Raw genomic sequence first — 20,889 nt, 5'->3', positions numbered from 1 at the left:
GCATCTAGGTGGACTCAGCCTCAAATAAGTACCTGGTGCTATGTGTAAACATCGCCATTGGGAAGACAAAGGCGACCAGGCGTGGTGCTGGCCACTCACCCACTCGTGTGCCATGCTGGCCTTCATAGGTGTTCGCTAACAGCACTTTCTCCTACAGTCTGTTTCGGATATACAGGGGATCTTTGTCTTTGTTGTGCGTGGCGCAGTGTTGATCACGGTGCAAAAGACCCAGCTGCCTGAGTTTGATTCCCGTGGCGAACATCAGTGGTCAGCGATATCTGAGCCATTTCTGGACCTCCCCTAAAATGTTTACAGTACCTGGTGCAATGTTTATATATCAGCAATGGGGAGACAAAGACGGCTCGGCATGGCGCAAACCCACATTACCTCCTTGTGCGCCATAGGTGCTCGCTAACCGCACTCACCCCAATGGTCTCCGAAGGCTACACGGCAGGATCGTTGTCTTTGTATTCGTGTGCGTGTGTGCGGTGCACTTAGTAGCTTGTAAAAGACCTCACCCTTCCCACAAGCTATACGGGGGATCTTTGTCTTTTTGTTCGTATGTGTGTGTACGTGCGTGTGTGCATATGCATACGGTGTGGGGAGCGGTAGTGTAGTGGTTAGCACGCTGCGCTATGAACCTGGCGACCCGGGTTTGATTCCCACTCGCGGTCAACACCAGTTACGGTTATCTGAACCGGTCCTGGGCCTCCCCTGGGTCGACTCAGCCTGAAATCAGTACCTGGTGCGGTGTGTAAACATTGCCACTGGGGAGAGAAAGGCGGTCGGGCGTGGTGCTGGCCACCCACCCCCTCGTGTACCGTTCCGGCCTTCATAGGTGTTCGCTAACAGCACTTGCCCCTACAGTATGTCAAGGCTATACGGGGGACCTTTGTCTTTGGTGTGGAGCCGTTGGTTCGCGCATTGTTATGCTGAAAAACTGACATCTTCAGTTCGATTCTCAGTCACGAACAACATTGGTGGTATATATATCTGTAACGGTTCTGGGCCTCTTTTAGGTCAACTCAGCTTTAAATTAATTCCTGGTGTGGTGTGTAGAACATCCGCACTATGGAGACACGAGCCACACCACCCTTTGCATGCCGTGCTGGCCTTAATAGGTGCTCACCGACAGCACTTGGCCCTCTGGTCTATAAAACTAAAAGTAATCTTTTGCATGTGTGAGAATGTGTGTGTACAGATTGGTGTTTGCTTGTGTGTGTGTGTACGTGCGTGAATGTGGGTGAATGCATAAGAGTATGTACTAATTTATTAGAACCTCTGTGTGTGTGTGTGCATGTGTCTTTGTACGGGTGTATGGGGGGATGTGCGTGTGCACGCGTGCACGCGCATGTATGCGTATGTGCGTGTGTGTGTGTGTGCGTTTGGCTGCTGTGTGGAATGTGCCTGGTTTGACCACAAACAGATGTGAGATGCGAGCATCACAAATCCCAAAAAAAGGGAAGATTTTACTCAGCTCCTACCCAAACTCGACCCTGCCGAGCACACACACGCACACACACGCACGCACACACATACACACACGCACACATACATACTCGCACACTCTCTTGCACGCACGCATACACGCACACACGTATATACAAATGCATATACACACACATATACAACCTCATACCCACGCATGCACTGTGTCTCTCAACTTCCCTATGACTCCCCATGCCTCCCTGCATCTCCCCATGCCTCCCCATGCCTCCCTCCCTGTGTCTCCCCAGCTTCATCTCCCCATCTCTCCCCATGCCTCACTGCGTCTCTCCATGTCCCCATACTTCCCCAAGTCTCCCCATGTCCCCTTGTCGCCATCCCCCCGTCTCTCCTTTTGTTCCGTGTGCCTGCCTCTCCATGTCTCTCCCCGTGCCTGCCGTATCTCCCCACGTCTCCCCATGTCCCCTTGTCGCCATCCCACCGTCTCTCCTTTTGTTCCGTGTGCCTGCCTCTCCATGTCTCTCCCCGTGCCTGCCGTACCTCCCCACGTCTCCCCATGTCCCCTTGTCGCCATCCCCCCGTCTCTCCTTTTGTTCCGTGTGCCTGCCTCTCCATGTCTCTCCCCGTGCCTGCCCGTATCTCCCCACGTCTCCCCAATGCGCTCACGTCTCCCTCCCACGCGCCTCCGCGGCGCCGTCTCTGCCCCCCCCCGCTGCGTGTCCCCCCCCCCCCCCCGCAGGGTGCGATGTCCGTGGACAGCCTGGCGGAGCTGCAGGGGAACCCGTCGCGTCTGCTGGAGGCTCTGCAGCTCTCGCTGCCGGCCGATGCAGCGGCAGGGGGCGGCGGGGGCTCCACGCGGGGGCGGTGGCGCCGAGGGGAGGGGCAGCGCCTGAGCCTCAACCCCACGTTCCCCCGCGTGCCCCGCGTCGTCGAGGCGTGCTGCTCCCACCTCGAGCAGCACGGTAACGAACCCCCATTCCTCCTCCGTCGGGGGTAACGAGCCCCACTCCTCCTCCGTCGGGGGTAACGAGCCCCACTCCTCCTCCGTCGGGGATAATGAGCCCCACCCCTTCTATCAGGGGTAATGAGCCCCTAGCTTGCCTGTCTACACGGTCATGGGTTATGACCCAGCTCCCACAATCAAAGGTCATGGGCTTTGTCACGTAAACTTAACAGCACTCCGGTGTGTTTGGAGAGTAAATCCACAATATTTACAATTCGAGTACGACATTTCGCCAGTAATTACAACCAGTGTGTGTCAGGGCTGGAGAACGGTAGTGTCGTGGTGAGCGCGCTACGCTACGAAGGCTATCCCCCTTGATCAGGGCATGAAGAGGATCACGACCTTCCAGTGATTCAGCCTGACATGGTCAGTAGTCGAGTTTTTACTCCTGACATAAGGGGTCACAATGGGGTGCATAACTGCACTCTCACAATCAAGGGCAATGACCCCACAGCCACTGTCTTGGGTCACGACCCCACATTCAAACAGGGGTCATGACCCCACCAACATGGTTAGGTTGTTGAGGTGGTGCTCCTGATATCTGGAGTAATGACCCCACCCCTACAGTCATGCTTCATTGATCAATATTTTGGAACAAGTTGATTGTAGAAGTGAAAAGGCATGGTATTAAAGGTTCGGGTGATGGTTCAAGGGTCAACAATTAATCTGTTATGGACCATGCATTATGGGTGAATGGTGGGTCTAAGCTTAATGAATAGGAATATAAGTTAAGGTGAGTGGTTAGTCAGGATTCGTGTTTAAGGCCAGTAATGACATTTTCCATGGCCTTAAACGCATGAGTTAAGAGTTAAGGGAGAGTTGATTGTGGTCTCAGGTTATGATGTTGCTTTTGGCGTCAATTGTTTATGGCTAATTATTTGGGTTTTGCGAGAACGATGGGTCAGAATTGAGAAACACGCTTCAAACTGTTAAGACAAGTCAGTCACGCCTGGGCAGGACACGGTTGGCTGGAAGTGACGAAGGCCAGTGGCCGAGAATAACGACGCAGTGGCAGCCAACGGAGGGAACGTCCCCGAGGGCACCGCCGACGCATGGGTGCGATGAGATCGGCTCGTGTGCAGGCACTCGGTGGATTGCCGCATCACGTGACCGTGAGGGATGGTGACGGCTTGGGCAGGACTTCATGCAGCTGTGGATAGGTCATGGCGAGTTGGATCACAATTGTGCACCCCCTTCTCTCCACAGCTCTGCACACGGTCGGCATCTTCAGAGTGGGCAGCTCCAAGAAACGCGTTCGGCAGGTGTGTGTGTGCGTGTGTGTTTTATCACCGTGGGGATGGTTACTGGGGACGATGGGTTCTGTGCATGTGTGTGTGGTTACCGTCGAGATGGTCATTATGGGGACGGTGGACCCTACGGTTACCATGGGAATGGAGACCTTGAGGACTGTAAGTCCCATGTGTGTGTGTGCTGCGGGGATGGTTACTGTGGGGATAGTTACTGTAGAGGACGGTGGGTCTTGTGTGTTTGGTTACCATAGGGATGGTTACCGCGGGGACGGTGGGTACTGTGTGCACGTGTGTGATTACCTTGGGGATGGTTACCGTGGGGACGGTGGGTCTTGTGTGCATATAGATGTTGCCACTGTGTCCACGCGTCACTACTCCGCTGCTCACTCCTTCCACTGCAGAAGCAAAAAAATCACGGGGTCACGATGATCATCACGGCAGGGGTGAAAGGGTGATAGTGTTGGTGACGTGTCATTAATGATGGTGATCATGGTGTTTATGGTGGTGTTAATGTTGCTGTTCATGTCTTTAAAGTGGTGTCAATCGTGATGATGGTATTGATGATGTTGCTTGTGATGATGGTGCTGATGATGATGTTGAAGATGGCAGGTATAAATAGGTGATGGTGGTGATGGTGATAGGTGCTGGTGTGGAGATGTTGGCTATACCAACCCTAATAGGTGCTCCCTCACAGCAATGATCGCAACAGTCTGTGCGTTGGTAGCTTAAATGAACTTGAATTATTCCTCGGGGGAGAAAATGTATTTACAGTCTGCAGCAACAATGCAACCGGCTTACTATTACAATGTATTATGATTACTATGCTTGTTTACTCAGGAAAATCATACAGAGCCTCAGCACTCTTTTTTCAGGAGGGGGTCCTGCCAACTTGTTCACTGTAGGGTGCTATGTTCCAGCTGTGTAAATCCAATTGAGTCGTTTGCAGGTGATATTCCAACATTGGGAAATTTGGCCGACGACCGGTTTACACTGCGCGTCTCCTTTAGCTGTGGGAGGAAACCAGAGGGCCCCCGAGAAAAGCCACACAGAACAGGGGGGAGAACCTACAAACTCGGGAGTCGAACCCACGCAATCTTCATGCGAACATCACCACTGTGCCGCCCGCCGCCTGCTGATGCCCCCCGGCGGTCTGCGCATGCTCCCCGTTGTTGTCTCTGTGCAGCTGCGGGATCAGTTTGACCGCGGCGGCGAGGAGGCGGCGTCGATCGGCGAGGAGGCGAGCGCGCACGACGTCGCCGCGCTGCTCAAGGAGTTCCTGCGCGACCTCGCCGAGCCCCTGCTTTCGCGCGAGCTCTACCCGGCCTTCGTGCACGCCGCCGGTGCGGGTTCGCCACGCGCGCGCACGCGGCGAACAGCGTCACCACAGCGCTCGTGCCGGGCTAGACGAGGTTTTGGGGCCATCGCGTGAAATGTCGAAGGCTCGCTGCTGGAGGTCGCGGGACAGGACGCAGGTGTTATACGAGTTGAGATGACAGGCGGATGCCCCAACTGTATCACTCACTGTGACACCTTGCTGCATTTTAGCCGCTAAAACGTGCCACCAACACTCCTCCATATAGTTTAACACGTAGGCTTTCACGACCAATATTATCCATAAGAGAAGTTTTTCGTGTAAATATAAATGTGTCGTTATACCCGCCACCACCCGACACAGACAATTAGTAAGGTTTGTCACGTAAACAAAACAGCACTCCGGTGTGTTGGAGAGTAAATCCATAATATTTACAATTCGAGTACGACATTTCGCCAGTAATTACAACCAGTGTGTGTCAGGGCTGGAGAACGGTAGTGTCGTGATTAGCGCGCTACGCTACGAACCTGATAACCGAGTTCGATTCCCGGTCACGGCCAACACCAGTGACGATTATCTGAGCCGGTTGTGGGCCTCCCTTAAGTCGACTGAGCCTCAAATGAGTACCTGGTGCGGTGTGTACAAACATCACCAGTCGCGAAACAAAGGCGGATGGGCATGGTGCTGGCCACTCACCCCCTCGTGTGCCATTTCGGCCTTCATAGGTACTCGCTAACAGGACTTGCCCCAACAGTCTGTTAAGGCTATACGGTGGGGGGGGTCTTTGTCTTTCTTTCTTAGGGCTGGACCCGGGGCAGCAGGTGCCCCTGCTCAGGCTGCTCGTGTGCCTGCTGCCCCCGTGTAACTGCGACACACTGCACCGCGTGCTCTCCTTCCTCGCCACGGTGGCACGCCACGCGGGCACGCAGGCCGACACGGGAGAGCAGGTGAGCGGCGTACCCCCACCTCGCTGCGTGTCCCATGCTAAGCAGGGGGGTCGAGCCTGGTCAGTGTTTAAGGTTCAAAAACATTTACATTCATATTGTCCAAATCAGTGATTACACTAGCCCAGGGGTCGGCAACCAAAATAACAAGAAGAGCCATTTCTTTGCAATTCGGTACAAAATTCAGTATTTCAAGAGCCGCAATGCATCTGAGTACATACTGTACATACGTACATATCGTCAAGAAGCAGCCCGTAAAGAGCCGCATGCGGCTCCGGAGCCGTAGGTTGCCGACCCCTGCACTAGCCCATTGAATGCTAATTTAGAGGAAGTGGTTTGTAGAAATAAGGGAAATGGGATAGATGCCATTGGATGTATAAGGAGCTTTTTCCAAAATTTGGTATTGGCTTTTCAGATTGTAACAAAGCAATTCTGAGCATATCTTAAATTTCAGTGGTATGTATACATTTGGTATTATGGAACCAGATGAACCTGGTGGTAGTGTCACATACCCGCGTGTGCCTGTGTTTGCCTGTCTGCACGCACGTTCCCATGTGCGTCTATCTGTGCCCCTGTGTGCACGTGCATGGCCGTGTGTATCCTCGTGCGTCCACCTCCACGCGTGCACACGTGATAGTGCATTTACGTGCGTATCCTTGTGTCGATGTGTTCCCATGTGCCCATGCGTGTGTTGCCCCTGTATATTCATCTATACGTGCATGTGTGCGTGTTTGTCCCATGCATGTCTATGCGTGCCTCTGTGTATCCGTTCGTATATGCATGCGTGTGTCCAGGGAAATAAGATGACGGCTCAGAACTTGGCGACGGTGTTCGGGCCAAACCTCCTGCGTGGGGAGCGGAGCGTGCGTGAGGACAGCACGGCTGTCATCGCCACCACGTGCTCGCTCATCGAGCAGCACGAGCAAGTCTTTCTGGTGTGCACGCACGCGCGTCTGCTCTGTGTATGTACACGCGTCACAAAGGCAAAGTGGGGAGCGGCAGTGCAGCGGTTGGCACGCTGCGCTATGAACCCGGCGACCCGAGTTCAATTCCCGCTCACGACCAACATCAGTGACGAATATCTGAGCCGGCCCTGGGCCTCCCCTTCGTCGAACCAGCCTTAAATAGGGTACAATGGCGCCGTGTCGGCCTTCATAGGTGCTTGCTAACGTCGACGCAGTGTGCATGTTGACAACGTGTGTGATGACGAGGTGTGCGTGATGATGAGGTGAGCAGATCCCGCCCGAGCTTCAGCACGAGGTTCTGCTGCGGCTCATGGAGTCCGACCCAGAGGTGGTGGAGCACCTGCTGAGGAGGAAGGCAGCGGGGGCCGGGTGAGACGCGCGTGCGCGCACACACAGTGGTGCACTACATTCATCAAGTGACATCTGGTGCGATGTGTATACACTGCACCAGGTACTAATTGGAGGCTGAGTCGACCTTGGGGAGCCGCAGGACCGGTTCAGATAATCATCACCGGTGTTGGCTGCGAGCGGGAATTGGACTCGGGTCGCCGGGTTCATAACGCAGCGTGCCAACTGCTGCAATACCCCCCCCCCCCCCCCCCCCGTGTGTGTGTGAATGGCACTCTCATCCACACAGCCTAACAGCTCTCTACACACTCCTTATGCACAATCAAAATACACGCTGTGATTAGTGTATATATCCCCGTGACCCTGCACCCCCAATTTGCCCATGTCTTTATGTCCTTAAGTATGTTTGTCATGGAGATGCTTTGAGCTACCCGGGAGTATATGGTGCAATATCCGAACCAATCATTATCTATGTACCTAAATCCTCTTATATTCTTGTCACTGTAATCTGTCCCCATGTGGCCATACATCTGAGTCTCCTGATATACCATATCACCGTTATCTCTGTGTGTCACATGTGCCCATACACCTGCGTCTCCTTATATACCATATCACCGTCATCCCCGTGTCCCCATGTGCCCGTGTGTCCCAATGTGCCAGGGTGGCGGAGCGAGGCTGGCCGAGTGTCCCAGGTCGCGACGGTTCCAGCGAGAGCCTGGAGGGGGGGTCCAGTGCGGATGGGGACGGGGACGGGGAGGGGTCCCCCTACGAGAACACTTCCCCCGTGCTGGGGGCACGCGGAGCGGTGGCAGGTATGGAAGAGCTTCACTCCCAGTGTCAACATCAAATGAACTACAAATTGCTACAAATTAACCACAATACCTTGCTCTTTCATCTTCTTCCTCTTGTTCTTCTTCTTTTGTATCGCACGTAAGCAACGGTTTGTGTAGATGTCATAGTTCAGTTTGTTGTCCTTCCCCCGCACCTCCGATTCGCGTGGTTAGTTACGTATGCTGCAAAAGAATTTCAACATATATACATCAGCACAGTCATCAACATTGTCATCATCACCACCACTCTGAACACCGTCAGCATACACTTCCAGCGCTGTCTTCAACATCATCAGCACCATCATCACAAGCACCATCGTCATCAATACCATCATCAGGATTGACACCAATTAAAAAAGAAGCATTAACCCCACCTTAAACACCATCATCGCCTGCATAGTCAGTATCAGTCTAACCACCATCATCAAAAAAACAAAGACAAAAATTCCCCGCATAGTCTAAACAAACTGTTTGGGCAAGTGCTGTTAGCAAGCACCTATGAAGGTCGGTACGGCACACGAGGGGGTGGGTGGCCAGCACCACGCCCGGCCGCCTTTGTCTCCCCAGTGGCGATGTTTGTACACACCGCACCAGCTACTCATTTGAGGCTGAGCCGAGCTAGGGGAGGCCAAAGACTGGTTCCAGTTCAGATAATCGTCACTGGTGTTGGCCGTGAGCGGGAATCGAACTCGGGTCCCTAGGTTCCCCAAACCACCACCATCAATGACACTGTCACCAACTCTATTACCCATTCATCCCCGCCGTGATGATCGTTGTGACCCCATAATTATTTTGCTTCTGCAGCGGAAGGAGCAAGCACAGTGCAGCGGAGAACTCACGCGTGGATGCCGTGGCAACATCCACATACACACAGGACCCACCGTCCCCATGGTAACCATGCCCACGGTAACCACACACAGACACAGGACCCCATGGTAACCACACACATTAGCACAGAATACACCATCCCCCATGGTACCCCTCCCTATGAACTCTGCTCTTATCAAGACGCTCATTCATCGGGCTAAGAAAGTGTCAGATGGTGACAGTCTGAGAAGTGAAATTAAACATGTTAAAGAAGCGCTGCAAATGAACAGTCACAATGATGCACAAATCAACAGGGCATTGAATGCCAAAACCAAATAAAATAACACGAGCATTGAAACTACCCAGATGTTTCGAAAAACAAAACATCCACGTCAGATTTGACACGGTACATAAAATACACAAATTAATATCTGGTACAAAATATGTATTACCAAAGCTATCAACAGAAGGTGTGTACAGGATTAACTGCACTTGTGGCAAATGCTATGTTGGGCAAACAGGACTAATGATCAGCACGATCCTAAAAGAACACCAAAGAAATATTAAATAATCCCAAATACAACTGTCAGCAGTAGCAGAACACGCGTGCCAACAAGGGCACTCAATCGATGTTGATAATGTTGAAGTTCTGTGCAAATCTAGCTATTACTGGCTAAGACTAATTAGAGAATCTATCAAAAAAAATTAAATGCATGCCTATACATGCCACCATACTTCAATAGGGATTACCGTTGGTACGGTTATTTTAATACACTCGTCTCAAACGGTGTTAGACCAGAGGACGCCAAAAGGCGTTTCTGGCTGATTACAGGAAGCAGGAACCCCCCACCCAAACCACACGTGACGCACCAAATGGAAAATTAATTTATTTCTTAAGTGATTGGACATCACAGTTCCAGATAATTGTCCTTAGATGCCCACCACCCTGGTGTGTACATTTCCAAGCACCCGTTTGTGACCTCCTTCTCTCTTCTCCCACAGACCCTTTCAACCGGTTACCACATCCTGACATGGTCGCCACTCCTTCCCGGGCCCCTGACCTCGACCTTGACCTCATGACCCTGAGAGACAATGACTCGAGGTCACACGTGGCCCCAGGTGGAGCGGAAGTCGGAGGAGGAGGAGGTGGAGGACCCATCCCCCTCACTCGCACCCGCAGCTCAGGCCCCGGAGTCACAGACACTCAGGACCTCGTGGGCACGAACACCAGGGAGGGCCTAGGTCGCCCAGGGCAAGGACCCGGAGGAGTGGAAGATGGCCGCCGCTTCCACTGTATCAACAGCAGCAGCTGCAAAGTCAGCAGCAGCAGCGGCAACAGTGGCAGCAGTGGTGGAAGAAACAACAGCTTCCTCTTCTCGCAATCACAGCCAGACCTGCCGAGCCTGGGGGGCCCAAACCCCGCCGAGCTCAATGGGCAAGGCTGGGACGGCATCCCCTACAGTCCAGCAGTGCAGGCCCGGCTAGGCCCCGTCAAGTGCTTGCCAAGGGACGCCCCGGCGAGCAGGACCTTCTTCACGAGCCAAGCGGGTGCCGCGAAGGGGTCCAACGTGGGGGATGCGGGTGGTATGGGGCCCGGTGGAGCCGTTTCTCGCTGGGTGCGAGCCTTGCCGGCCGAGGGGCGGCCCTCAGAGGGCAGCCCGGATGCCAGGAGGATCGGCAATCTCAGCCCTGAGCAGTCAGACTCCATCCCTGAGACGTTCGTCTGAGAAGCATCCACCGTTGTTGTGGAGTGGCGTCCCATGGAGGCCCAAGAGGGAGTGACTGTGGGACCCTGGGGATTGAGGGCTCAGAGAGAGGTCCCCTTCCCTCTTGGCTTAGGAGCGGCTGCCAGCATTGGTAAAGGACACACAGCAGAATTAGTTAAGTTCTGGTTGAGTGTAGGGTTTTTCAAAGCTCCGTCCTCAGTCCTCACCAGTGTGGGTTTCCGTGTTTACCAATCACCAGGTGTGCACAGTGTTTCATGACATCATCGCATTATGGTCGCCATCAACACCATGAATATAAGCAGCATCATGAGATATAAGCAATGCCAGGCGAGCGTAGCACCAAGGTACTTGTATGAATAGCACTTCCCGGGTTCTTACGCTGATATTATGTTACCCAAAGCTGCCAAATTCCTGGGAGGCTCAAATTGGACACTTGGTCTAACGACGGCTCCCCTGCCCTCTGCCAGCCCCGCCCACTTTTATATGGCCACACCCACTCAACCACTAGCTCCGTCCAGAGGTCCCCCTCACTCTTCCTGTCATTGCCCCCCCCCCTAACTGCTCATAGGCCCCACCCCCTCTTCTGCCAACACCGCCCAGTACACAGGTGGCCTTGCCCTTTGCCCATATAATGAGTCAAGAACGAGGTCAGAAAATGTTAAACCCAGACAACATTCCAATTTTCACAAATTCTTCAGAACACCATAATAGCCTTTCTGAACCCAGAATGTCCTGGCCAAACCAGAACGTTTGGTAGCTATAATAATAGATACCTCAAGGTGTCTCACTACTCTAGGGCTTAATGTCTCACTGAATATTTTCCAGATCGCTGGTAGACTGGAGTGACTCGTAGCCACAGCCATAACGAGAGGTGTGGTGGATGTGGCAGAGCTGTCGCTCGACATTTTTGCGCCTGGGGTAAGGTGCAATGCTCGCAATGCCCCCCCCCCCTACTGCATCCAAAGCTCCAACACTCCTGCCCTCCGGCCCTTGCTATTGCACTTGGATATGGTGTACTCAGTGAGTGAATATTTTCCTGGTCACTGACCCAACCACACTCGGCTGTGATGCCCCACTCCAACCTGTGGGGAGGACCTGGGACCAGAGTTTGAGAAGCCTTGGCCTGGAGACAGGCTCCGTTTCCCGTCATTTTCCCCACCGTCACGTGGGGAGCTGCTCGTCAAATCGCATGGACTTGAACGAGCATGGCATTTTGAGTTGGGGTTTTTGGGGAGGGGGTTAGGGATGGGAAGGGGGTATCATTAAAATATGGGCCCCCCACCTCGTGACTCTATAATGCCGGGATGGGGGGCAGGGGGCATGGATCAGGTCAGATCAAGTCAGGTCAAACCAGGGCAGGCATCGCGAGCAATGAAGCATCACTTGTGGTGTCACATTTGAGTGTTCACGTAAAGACATTTATTCGTGCTTATTAAAGTTTAATTACTGTGGAACAATAATATGTGTAAGTGTATAGAAATAAATATGTCACTAATTGTAATGATAGTAATAACACTTAAGTACTGTATTTTAAAAGGAAATGGTAAAAAAAAACGATTAAAGTGAGAGATAAAATATCACCACATTCGTAATTAGTGTTCCCTTGAAATATAAAAAAATAGACAGTACAATTGACCATATGTGTACATGTACAGTATTTTTGTCCTTCCACTGCTTGATGAGGGCCTCCCCACACCTTTCGGTCTTGGGGGACATGTGATCATACTTCACCGCACTGGTCATTGTGGCCTGTTGATTTAGGAGCCTTAAACATTGCCCAAGAGCAACCTACAACAAGCAATTATGCTTGTTGGTTGCCCATCCAAGCACTATCCAGGCTTAAACCTGCTTAGCTTCTGAGATCTGATGAGTTCGGGCACATTCCATGTATTTGGAGCACAGTGATTCAGTGCGATTAGCCATGCACCCAGGGACCACATCTTAATTCCCACCACGGCTAAAATCAGTGGCAAGTCATATCTGAAACCAGTGCTGCCCCCCCTCCCCCACCTTTACCAACAGGTATTGACCAACGTGGTGAAGTATGTTCACACAACCCCTATGACGGGGAGTGAGGAGACCTTCATCCAGTGGTGGATTAACAAAGGGATGCCACCATTATTGCAATAGGATAGCGTTTATTGGTTCGTTTGTCACTGAGAATATGTGAATCTTAAAACGCTTTCAGTGTCCAGTCATAATGGGATAACGTTACAGGCAATTCCTTTTTCTAAGAATGAGTGGAAAATGTTAACGTCATAATTGGTGAAAAAGCGCTTCTCCACTGCGGTACCTTACAAACGTTGAAGGGAGTTGAAATGTGAAGAGACGAGAGTTTCTCTCCATATAAAAAAATAAAAAAATAACATTTTCGTTGGATCCAGGCCTGTCTCTGCTAAAACTAAACTACACTATTTTTATTTTAACAGGTAAGGCCCACTGAGCTCTATAACTATTTTTAGAAATGACCAGGCCACAAATGATAGCTCAACCAAGTGGCTTATGTGGAAATGTATAGCGGCTAAATACTCTAAATGCATGGTATTTTTTTTAATGTGGAGGGCAAAACTGGATGGACCCAGAGAAAAATCGACGCGACCATGGGGAGAACATGCAAACTCCAAAAAACACAGGCGCCAGGGTCGGGATCGAACCCACAACCTCCTGTATACCAGGTGAGGTAGTTAACATCTCACCATCGTGGCGCCCACGGTAATGATACACAGAGAGTTGACACGGGTGCAGAGTTGACCTGCCTAAATACATGCTGCTGGAAAACACTGGTCCCGATGGCCCAAGGACCAAAATGTTTATTTTGTTTAATTTGTGTGTGAGGCAGACTCTTATCTATTTAGTAAATTATTACCAAAACTTCCCCACGACTGCCCATGCTGGCCCACGAACCGAATTAGCCGCTCGATGCGCCCGATCTCGTTACATCTCAGAAGCTTTGCGCGGTTTGAGTTTGGAGTATTGCTTCATAGGCGACTGCTATGCATGACAGGTGTTATAAGCTGCTAGGGAATTTTTTTTTTATTTTTTTTTATTTTACTTTCTACGTGACTTTACCGAAAAAACTTAAGAAGCTGCTAGGGAACTTTATTGTGGGCTGCGAAAGGCAGTGCAGGAACATCTGTTGTTACGACGTGCTTCTTTACTCCCACGACCAGTGCTCCACACCTTCAACCTGCACTGAATGGCGCGGTGAAGTATGCTCATATAACCCTCGCAACCGGCGTGACATGGAGAGGCTTTCATCCAACAGGGGATTGGCATGCACAATGCGCAGTATATTTTGAGAGTTTTTTGGGATGTCAGAAGTGTTTATTTAATATCGGGGTTTTTTTTCTTCCTCCCATAAATCAAAGCTTTACTGTTTTAGAGTAGCAAACACAAAATCGCTCACTCTATGATGGCGGCAGACTTAATCACAAAGGAGGTGCGTTGTTATTGTATCTGTGCTTGTACACCGATGCTGGTGCAGTCCTCAAATTATTTGCAGAACCACACAGCGCTGTGGACACCAACAATGGAAATGTGGACAAAAAGGGGAAAGGGGCACCCTTTGAAAAGATGAGATCAGGGGCAAAGCTGGGATCGATTATAATCGCCATGAAAATTGCAATGTAAATTGAAAATCATTACGAATGACGCAGTTCAATTGCAATTGACTAAAGGTTTGGTTATGTTTAGAGTTATGTTCAGAGGAAGATCTAACACTAATGCAGAAGTCGGCACCCAAAATAGCAAGAAGAGACCTTTTTTTTTATTTCGTAAAAAAACTCAATATTTCAAGTGCCACAATGCATGTGAATACGAGACGGTCCTGAATAAAGAACGTCACGAAGCAAGTCCTTAAAGAGCCAAACGCGGCTCAGGAGCCGCAGGTTGCCTACGGCTGGACTCGTGGCTAGTTGGTAAATTGGATAGATTTATGGATGGGGCTGCTCGTACTAGCGGCCGGTTGAATAGTGGGTTAGGCTTAGGATCAGTGGAAGGGTAATTTTTCATGGCTCGTTAGCTAAATAGTAATATTTATGGTTAGAAATATGGCAAATAATAGAAGCTGATGACGCGATACACATAAATTGGGAAAGGTCTAGTTATATTGGCTGGTTGGCTGGTTATTTAGGGCTAAGGTTGGCACTAATAGCTGGTGAGTCTCGATTTTTAGGATTTCGGGACAGGGCTAGTCAAAAGTGGATGATTGGCTCATTGGTTCAGGGTCAGGCTAGCGTTTGGATGGTTAGCATGTTCTATTCTGCCCCAATGTGTGAAATGTTTTGATTTTATATTCTTTGGGTCTTTCGGTAAAGGCACGCAGATAAGTTGAAAGAAAATAAGATAGGTTGAAAGAAAGAAAATAACAAAAAAACGAAATAACAAAAAACTTTTTGTTATTTTTTTGTATATTTTCTTTCAACCTATCTACGTGACTTTACCGTAGTCTTTTGTTATTTTTTGTTATTTTATTTCAACCTATCTACGTGATCACGACGTTTCGATCGCAACGCAAGCAATCGTCATCAGGCGGATTGCTTGCGTTGCGATCAAAACGTCGGGATCTATTATTTTTTTCTAACCTACGTGACTTTACCGAAAGACCCAAAGAATATGAATTCCTGTAGTCACGAAAGCTTCAAATTGAGGTTTTGATTTTAGCTGTTTAGTTTCTGGTGTTCACAGCATCAACCCCACACTCGTCGGATTAGGTCTAATGTGTGTCAGGTCATGGCTGCAAGTGCTTGTGGCTAGGGTCTGGCGGGGGGGGGGCAGGTTCTCACAGTACTGTGCCTAAAGTATTGGCGGGGGGGTGGGGGGTCCTGGGTTGCTTTTGGAGGGCGCTGTTATCTCCAGCTTGATGGTGTTGAAAAATGAAGCACATGGGTCAGATGGGACCCGACTTATAACCACTGTCCTCAAGTATTACCATAATAATATTCTCTATTAATCCAGGAGAGTCTCACGAGTCTGAAGATTATTTTTCAAAGGAGTCTTACGTTAGAACATTTGGCCAATTCCTTATTGACCTCGGAGTCCACCTAGCCTGGCACAACCACAGCAGTGATATCAACACCATGATGGGGTGAATGCTGGTTATTTTGTGTGAGCATGTGAGAGAGTAACATGTTTTGTGTGTCGATATCATGTTTCTACATTATCTACTTCTGCCATAGCCTTACAGTAAAGCTAACCAACTCACTTGGAGGCTTCACCGGGATGCATTGTGGGGCTGGAAGCCCCTTCCCCTTGGTCAGCCCTGCCCACTTTTACATTGCCACGCCTACTCAACCACTCGCTCCGCCCACAGGTCTTCACTCTTCCTGAAGTTGGCTCCACCCACTCCTCGGCCGACCCTGCCCACTATTCAGGTAGCCCCGCCCGATTTCCAGATGATGAGTCGTGCATGGGGGCCAGGCGAAATGCACATTTTCAACAAAGGTTTTGTAACACCGGCACAGACTTTAAAATTGTGATTCCCCTGCAAAATCGTTACTACAGCCATTTGGTAGCTTTACCTTACAGTCCTACATGTGCTGGCCTTAATAAGTGCTCGCGAGCAGCACTTACCCAGACTCGTCAGAGAGACTTGTGTGTGTCACATAGGTTAGTGATCGCTTTGTCATCCAGTCGTAGAGAGCCTTGTTTGATGTATGTTCGTGAGATTGATGGTCATCGCCAGCACCACCGGTCGCCAAGTGATATTTGAACCTTACCTGGAACATCCTCAGTGGACTCATTCGTCAACTGAGTACCTGTTGCGGCGGGGGTGGTGTGGTCACTACTCAAATATATCTATACACGAGTAACAAAGACGGTCGGGTGAGAGTAGTGCTTGTCAAATCAGCATTTTCTTGTGCCATGCCTTAATAGACGCTCACAAATAGTGCTTGCCTCGAGTGTTCAGGTGAAGAGAATATCTGTTGTGTGCATGTGACCAGGTGTGTCTTTGTCCTGCGTGAATTACCTGTTGGATTACAGTAGTGTTTTAATGTCGCATAATCAAAAGACATCATTAAAACCCCTCTGTAACAGGACTACAAACTCTGTGCTCCAATATCTCCATGGTTACCACTCATCAGCTAATGCACTTCAGTGAACGTACATTATCACTTTTATCGACGCAGTTCAAGTGGAATATATAATGATCTGATTGCAACCGCATCTCAAAAGGCTGTTACGAAACATCGAGACTTCAAGGGGAGCCTGGACTGGAATGGGGGCAGCAAGGCTACAGCATGAATGGCTGGGGGCAGAAAGTTCCAGACTATTGGCAGCAGATGTGAATGAGCGATCTCCCACTGACTAAGGCTGATTGAAAGCCTTGGCTGCTAAGTGTAGAGCGAGATGAGAGAGGGGAGACGTAGGCAGGGTTCAAGATGGTAAAATGTTGAAGTTGAGCTGGGACTGGATTAGGATTCAGTGAAGGGAGTACTAGGGTGATGTTTACACGTATGGGAGAAAAATTTGGGAGTGAATTTTAAATCATTTGGAGTTCGGAGGTTAGGATTTTTGAGAAGCCATAGAGAACATTGCAGATATCTATGAGGGTGAATGGTTCTCCCTTTAAATGTGTCTAGGGAACAGTCTCAAGATTCATTTTCAGGATGGTTCTGCATGTTTGTACAATTTGCACGTTTGTCCAATATTCAAGAATTACTTTGCATTTGTGAGGAAAACTTTGGGACCTGGAGAAAACCAATTCATGTGAGGGAATAATGCTCCAAAGTCCCTACAAATTGCCCAAAATCCACTTACTGTGCAGTGAGGTGAGATGTTTTGTTTCTAGGAAAGTGAACAGTTACATTAACATTGCAGATTTCCCCAAATACAATAGTGAGTTTTAATGAACACACCACTATGAAATGTAATAACAAAGGACACGTTAGCTCATGAAGTGTGTGGTGTCTTGCAGCCCATCCTTAAATCCGAGCTTTATCATATTCCACCAATATGACTGTATTATCTTCAACACCAAAAGCCCTACATTCAAGCAATATCTCTATCCAAACATGCAATTTAACATCCAGAAAGAAATGTGTCCAGATTTACAACAAATTATCATACAATATGTTATCATCAGGGATTAATCATTTTTTGGAATGCTTTTAAGTTAGCTTGGAGGAGGAATCATCTGCATAAGGCACTACTACTACCACTCGAGTACAAGGTACGCCTATCCATAATAATTGTGTAGTGACATAGAATCGGTCACGTAGCAGCATAGCGCTGGCTGCTGGCGGGGAAGGAGATCGGCAGCTTACAGCAGCCCTGACGGCAGGTCACGTGATAGACCAGAGAGGGATCTAGGGGAAGGGTCACGGAAGGGGCACACCGAGAACCCGCTAGTAGGTTCCAGAAGGGGGGCGTAGCCGGGGGCGGAGCCAGGCCACGCTGACAGTACAAGAGGGGCCCCTGTGGGGGACCTCGGGGCTGTCGTCTGGAGTGGGATCCCATCGTGCTGCTGCTGGAGTCTGTACCGTCGTCTCCATCTTCACCATCTCGGCGTCGCCAGTGTTACTGTCAGGCCGTGTTAATAAACAGAGTGCCTCCTACTCGTAGTGTCTCCGAGTCAGTCACTACAATTGTATGCCGTATTCCTATTTATAATCCAGAGACGACACAATTAGTATCACTAGGAGATGGCTAAGGCTGGTTTACAAAAATATTTAGATCGCGGCATTCCAGACTGTTGCGGCTGAAATGAAGTACTGGGTAATAACTCAACGTGGCGGCCCTGCAATGACAGGCTCACTATTGATGGAAGGGCTTCCACCTGAGGTCGCTCAGGAGAGCCCGTTTACAGTTTAGTGTTTCTGGTCTGCATTTCCACGCTAGCCAGACAGAAGTCTAGGAAGAGGCGGGATTACCCAAAATGTATCCCCCCCCACCTCCAAATGTGCCCTGACAATCGACTGTGGTGTACTTATATATACTGTTGGGGTTAGGTGGAGGAATTTAAGATGCTTGCCCAATTGTTGCAAAGCTCCGCTGCGAGATAGGATTGAATCGGTAAACGCTGCATTGGACGTCCTGTGCGCTTAACATTGCGACACCATGGCACATGTTTGAGCTGGTGTTGCTAAAATATGTGGTAACTGACAAGTATTATACCGCTCAGGGAGGCAAAGGAGAGCCCAGCAAACATTAAAGTGCATGCTAGTGTAGTGGGTACAGATTGAGACCGAGACTTCTTGGAGGCAAAACGTTAATTCAATAACATCCTTAACACGAGGGGTAGCTGCCCCTCCACCAGGTAACCTAGGGAGGTTTATCCTCTGGGCCAGCTACTCTGAACACACGGGGTGGCTATAGCGGACCGGACCCCAGCTCGGGTCTGGGTCCCGTAGTTGGAGCTCCTCTCCCAGGCGACGACGTGGAGATCTTCATTCGGACAACAGCAGCCGGTGCCGCTCAGAACCCCGGCTTATATCCCCAGTCCCGGGCTCGCCCCACCCCGGGACACAAAGACTCGAGAAGGACCTGTCCCTGGACACGTGGTTCCCCCAGCCCACTTGTTGGGGGTCCCGGGGTCTGTACCTCCGGTCACTCGACCTCTGGGTTCAACCGGAGTGCCATGGCCCCTCTCAACCCCGGACCTTCTATGACACTCTTCCGCCCCCTATCCTCCCGGGGCTGGCACTACACACAGAGCACAGTGCCGTTCGTACAGCCACTCGCACGGACGTCTGCGACGTCGACATTGCGCAACCCGCTTCACACAGTGTCGTGCAGTGACATCCGGCAATGTCACTCCACTAGAGTGCCGCCCAGTGGCTACACAAATGTAAATACAATTGATGAGTAGACGCAGGAACCAGCGTGGGGAAACGACGACCGTGAAGTCGTAGTGCGCTCCAGTGGGTCGTTACCAGCTCTCACGCGAATCCTCGTCGAGAGCGAAATCAATACCGCACTTAGCATCATCGGCAGCAGACCTCAGATGCAATCTACTCCCCGTGGTGGCTTCCTGTGCTGGCGAACATCGACCTCACAGCCAGTGGCGGATTATCCTCGTAGCACAAGCAGCTACATATACTACGGGCCCCGCACTTTCAAATGCCCCGCGCTAAATGCTTTCAAGCTACACATTCCGCTTCAGCGATTCTGCACTTGCTCTATTACTATAGTACTATACTGCCTTCAACTTTTATGGACGACTGGGTGTTTAAGGTTAAAGATTTGTCTTATTATCTGGCTGTATAGCAAATTAAAAAATATAATTACTTTACTGTGCAAGTAAAAAAATTTGTGTTTTAATATTTGTGTTTTTTTTTATTTACACCCCCTTTATAACATATTCTCCAGGCTCCGCACTAGCTTTATCCGGCAACTGCCCACAGCCAACATTCGACGCGATGCCGTGACGACCCGGGGAGCACTCCAATAGCACGGACAACACCGCTCTGCCGCTCCGACAAGACCTAAAGGAAACCCTACGCCATCGACTAAACTCCGGGAAACCTTTCTCGGTGCGCGCCTCCGCAATATGAGCTTAAAATAACTACAGTATTTGTAAATCGGCACTCGCTGAACGAGATCGTGGGCTGCTGCTATAGAAGGGGCCAGGGACGTAAACTGTGGGGCAGGTGGCAGCGTTTTGCGACGCGTGGGAGCCCAGTCGGCCACAAGGGGGCCCCGAATCCACAGATAAACAAGTACAAAATGTTTAGAAATTTAAAGAAATGTTCTATAAACAATTCCCTGGACCATGACCGATTAGCGCATCTGGCTATCATATCAATAGAGCGTAAAGTTGCACGATCCATCCCCTTAGAGGAAATCATATACCGGTGGGGCCGGCGTGAAAGCAAGACGCATGGATGGATAACTTAATTGTGAGTTTTGTACCTTTAAATGTTTTTTTATTAATATTGTCACTGTGAGACTTCCTCTAAAGCAAATACACGGTGCAACTAAAACAATAAATACAGTATACAGTATATTTATTAGCCTACGTATTGTTGTATACAGGTTAAAAACATCCTCAGCTATTTCAGTAAAAGTCAGTCGGGAGAAATGAGGGGAGGCCCTCGGTCGTTTCTTGCATACCCCCCGTTGAAATAAGCACTTGCGCCCCTGGATGTGGCAAATAAAACACTTCATCGAGGACCCGAATGTGGAAACACAGGGTTTCTGTCTCCCACGACAAGTATGGACTTCGCTAAACCGCGCGCGAAATCAACGCGCGAGATGCCTTCCACAAATGGAGGCTCAAATAATCTCCGAGCTGCGACTTTGGTGACGTCCAAATCA

General features: G+C 50.1%; 1 protein-coding gene across 2 annotated transcripts in view; it reads left to right on the top strand.

Moving 5' to 3' along the window:
- Positions 1–15,439, top strand: part of LOC144932538 (rho GTPase-activating protein 6-like) — a 52,733-nt gene extending 37,294 nt beyond the window's left edge. Inside the window, exons 6-14 of one of the 2 annotated variants that reach the window (XM_078856721.1) lie at positions 2,186–2,408; positions 3,656–3,711; positions 4,883–5,039; positions 5,813–5,958; positions 6,750–6,890; positions 7,192–7,289; positions 7,929–8,080; positions 8,903–8,989; positions 9,908–15,439. In XM_078856721.1, the coding sequence (XP_078712847.1) occupies positions 2,186–2,408; positions 3,656–3,711; positions 4,883–5,039; positions 5,813–5,958; positions 6,750–6,890; positions 7,192–7,289; positions 7,929–8,080; positions 8,903–8,989; positions 9,908–10,632 (1,785 nt within the window). In that variant the 3' untranslated portion in view covers positions 10,633–15,439. Of the gene's footprint in view, positions 1–2,185; positions 2,409–3,655; positions 3,712–4,882; positions 5,040–5,812; positions 5,959–6,749; positions 6,891–7,191; positions 7,290–7,928; positions 8,081–8,902; positions 9,005–9,907 lie in introns of both variants that reach the window. The other variant, XM_078856720.1, reaches the window with a different exon arrangement.
- Positions 15,440–20,889: the final 5,450 nt, after the last annotated feature.

Source organism: Lampetra fluviatilis, chromosome 5 (assembly GCF_964198595.1).
Source record: "Lampetra fluviatilis chromosome 5, kcLamFluv1.1, whole genome shotgun sequence".
Taxonomy (NCBI): domain Eukaryota; kingdom Metazoa; phylum Chordata; class Hyperoartia; order Petromyzontiformes; family Petromyzontidae; genus Lampetra; species Lampetra fluviatilis.
The sequence above is the reverse complement of the archived record's forward strand: the minus strand, read 5'-3'. Positions and strand labels throughout refer to the sequence as shown.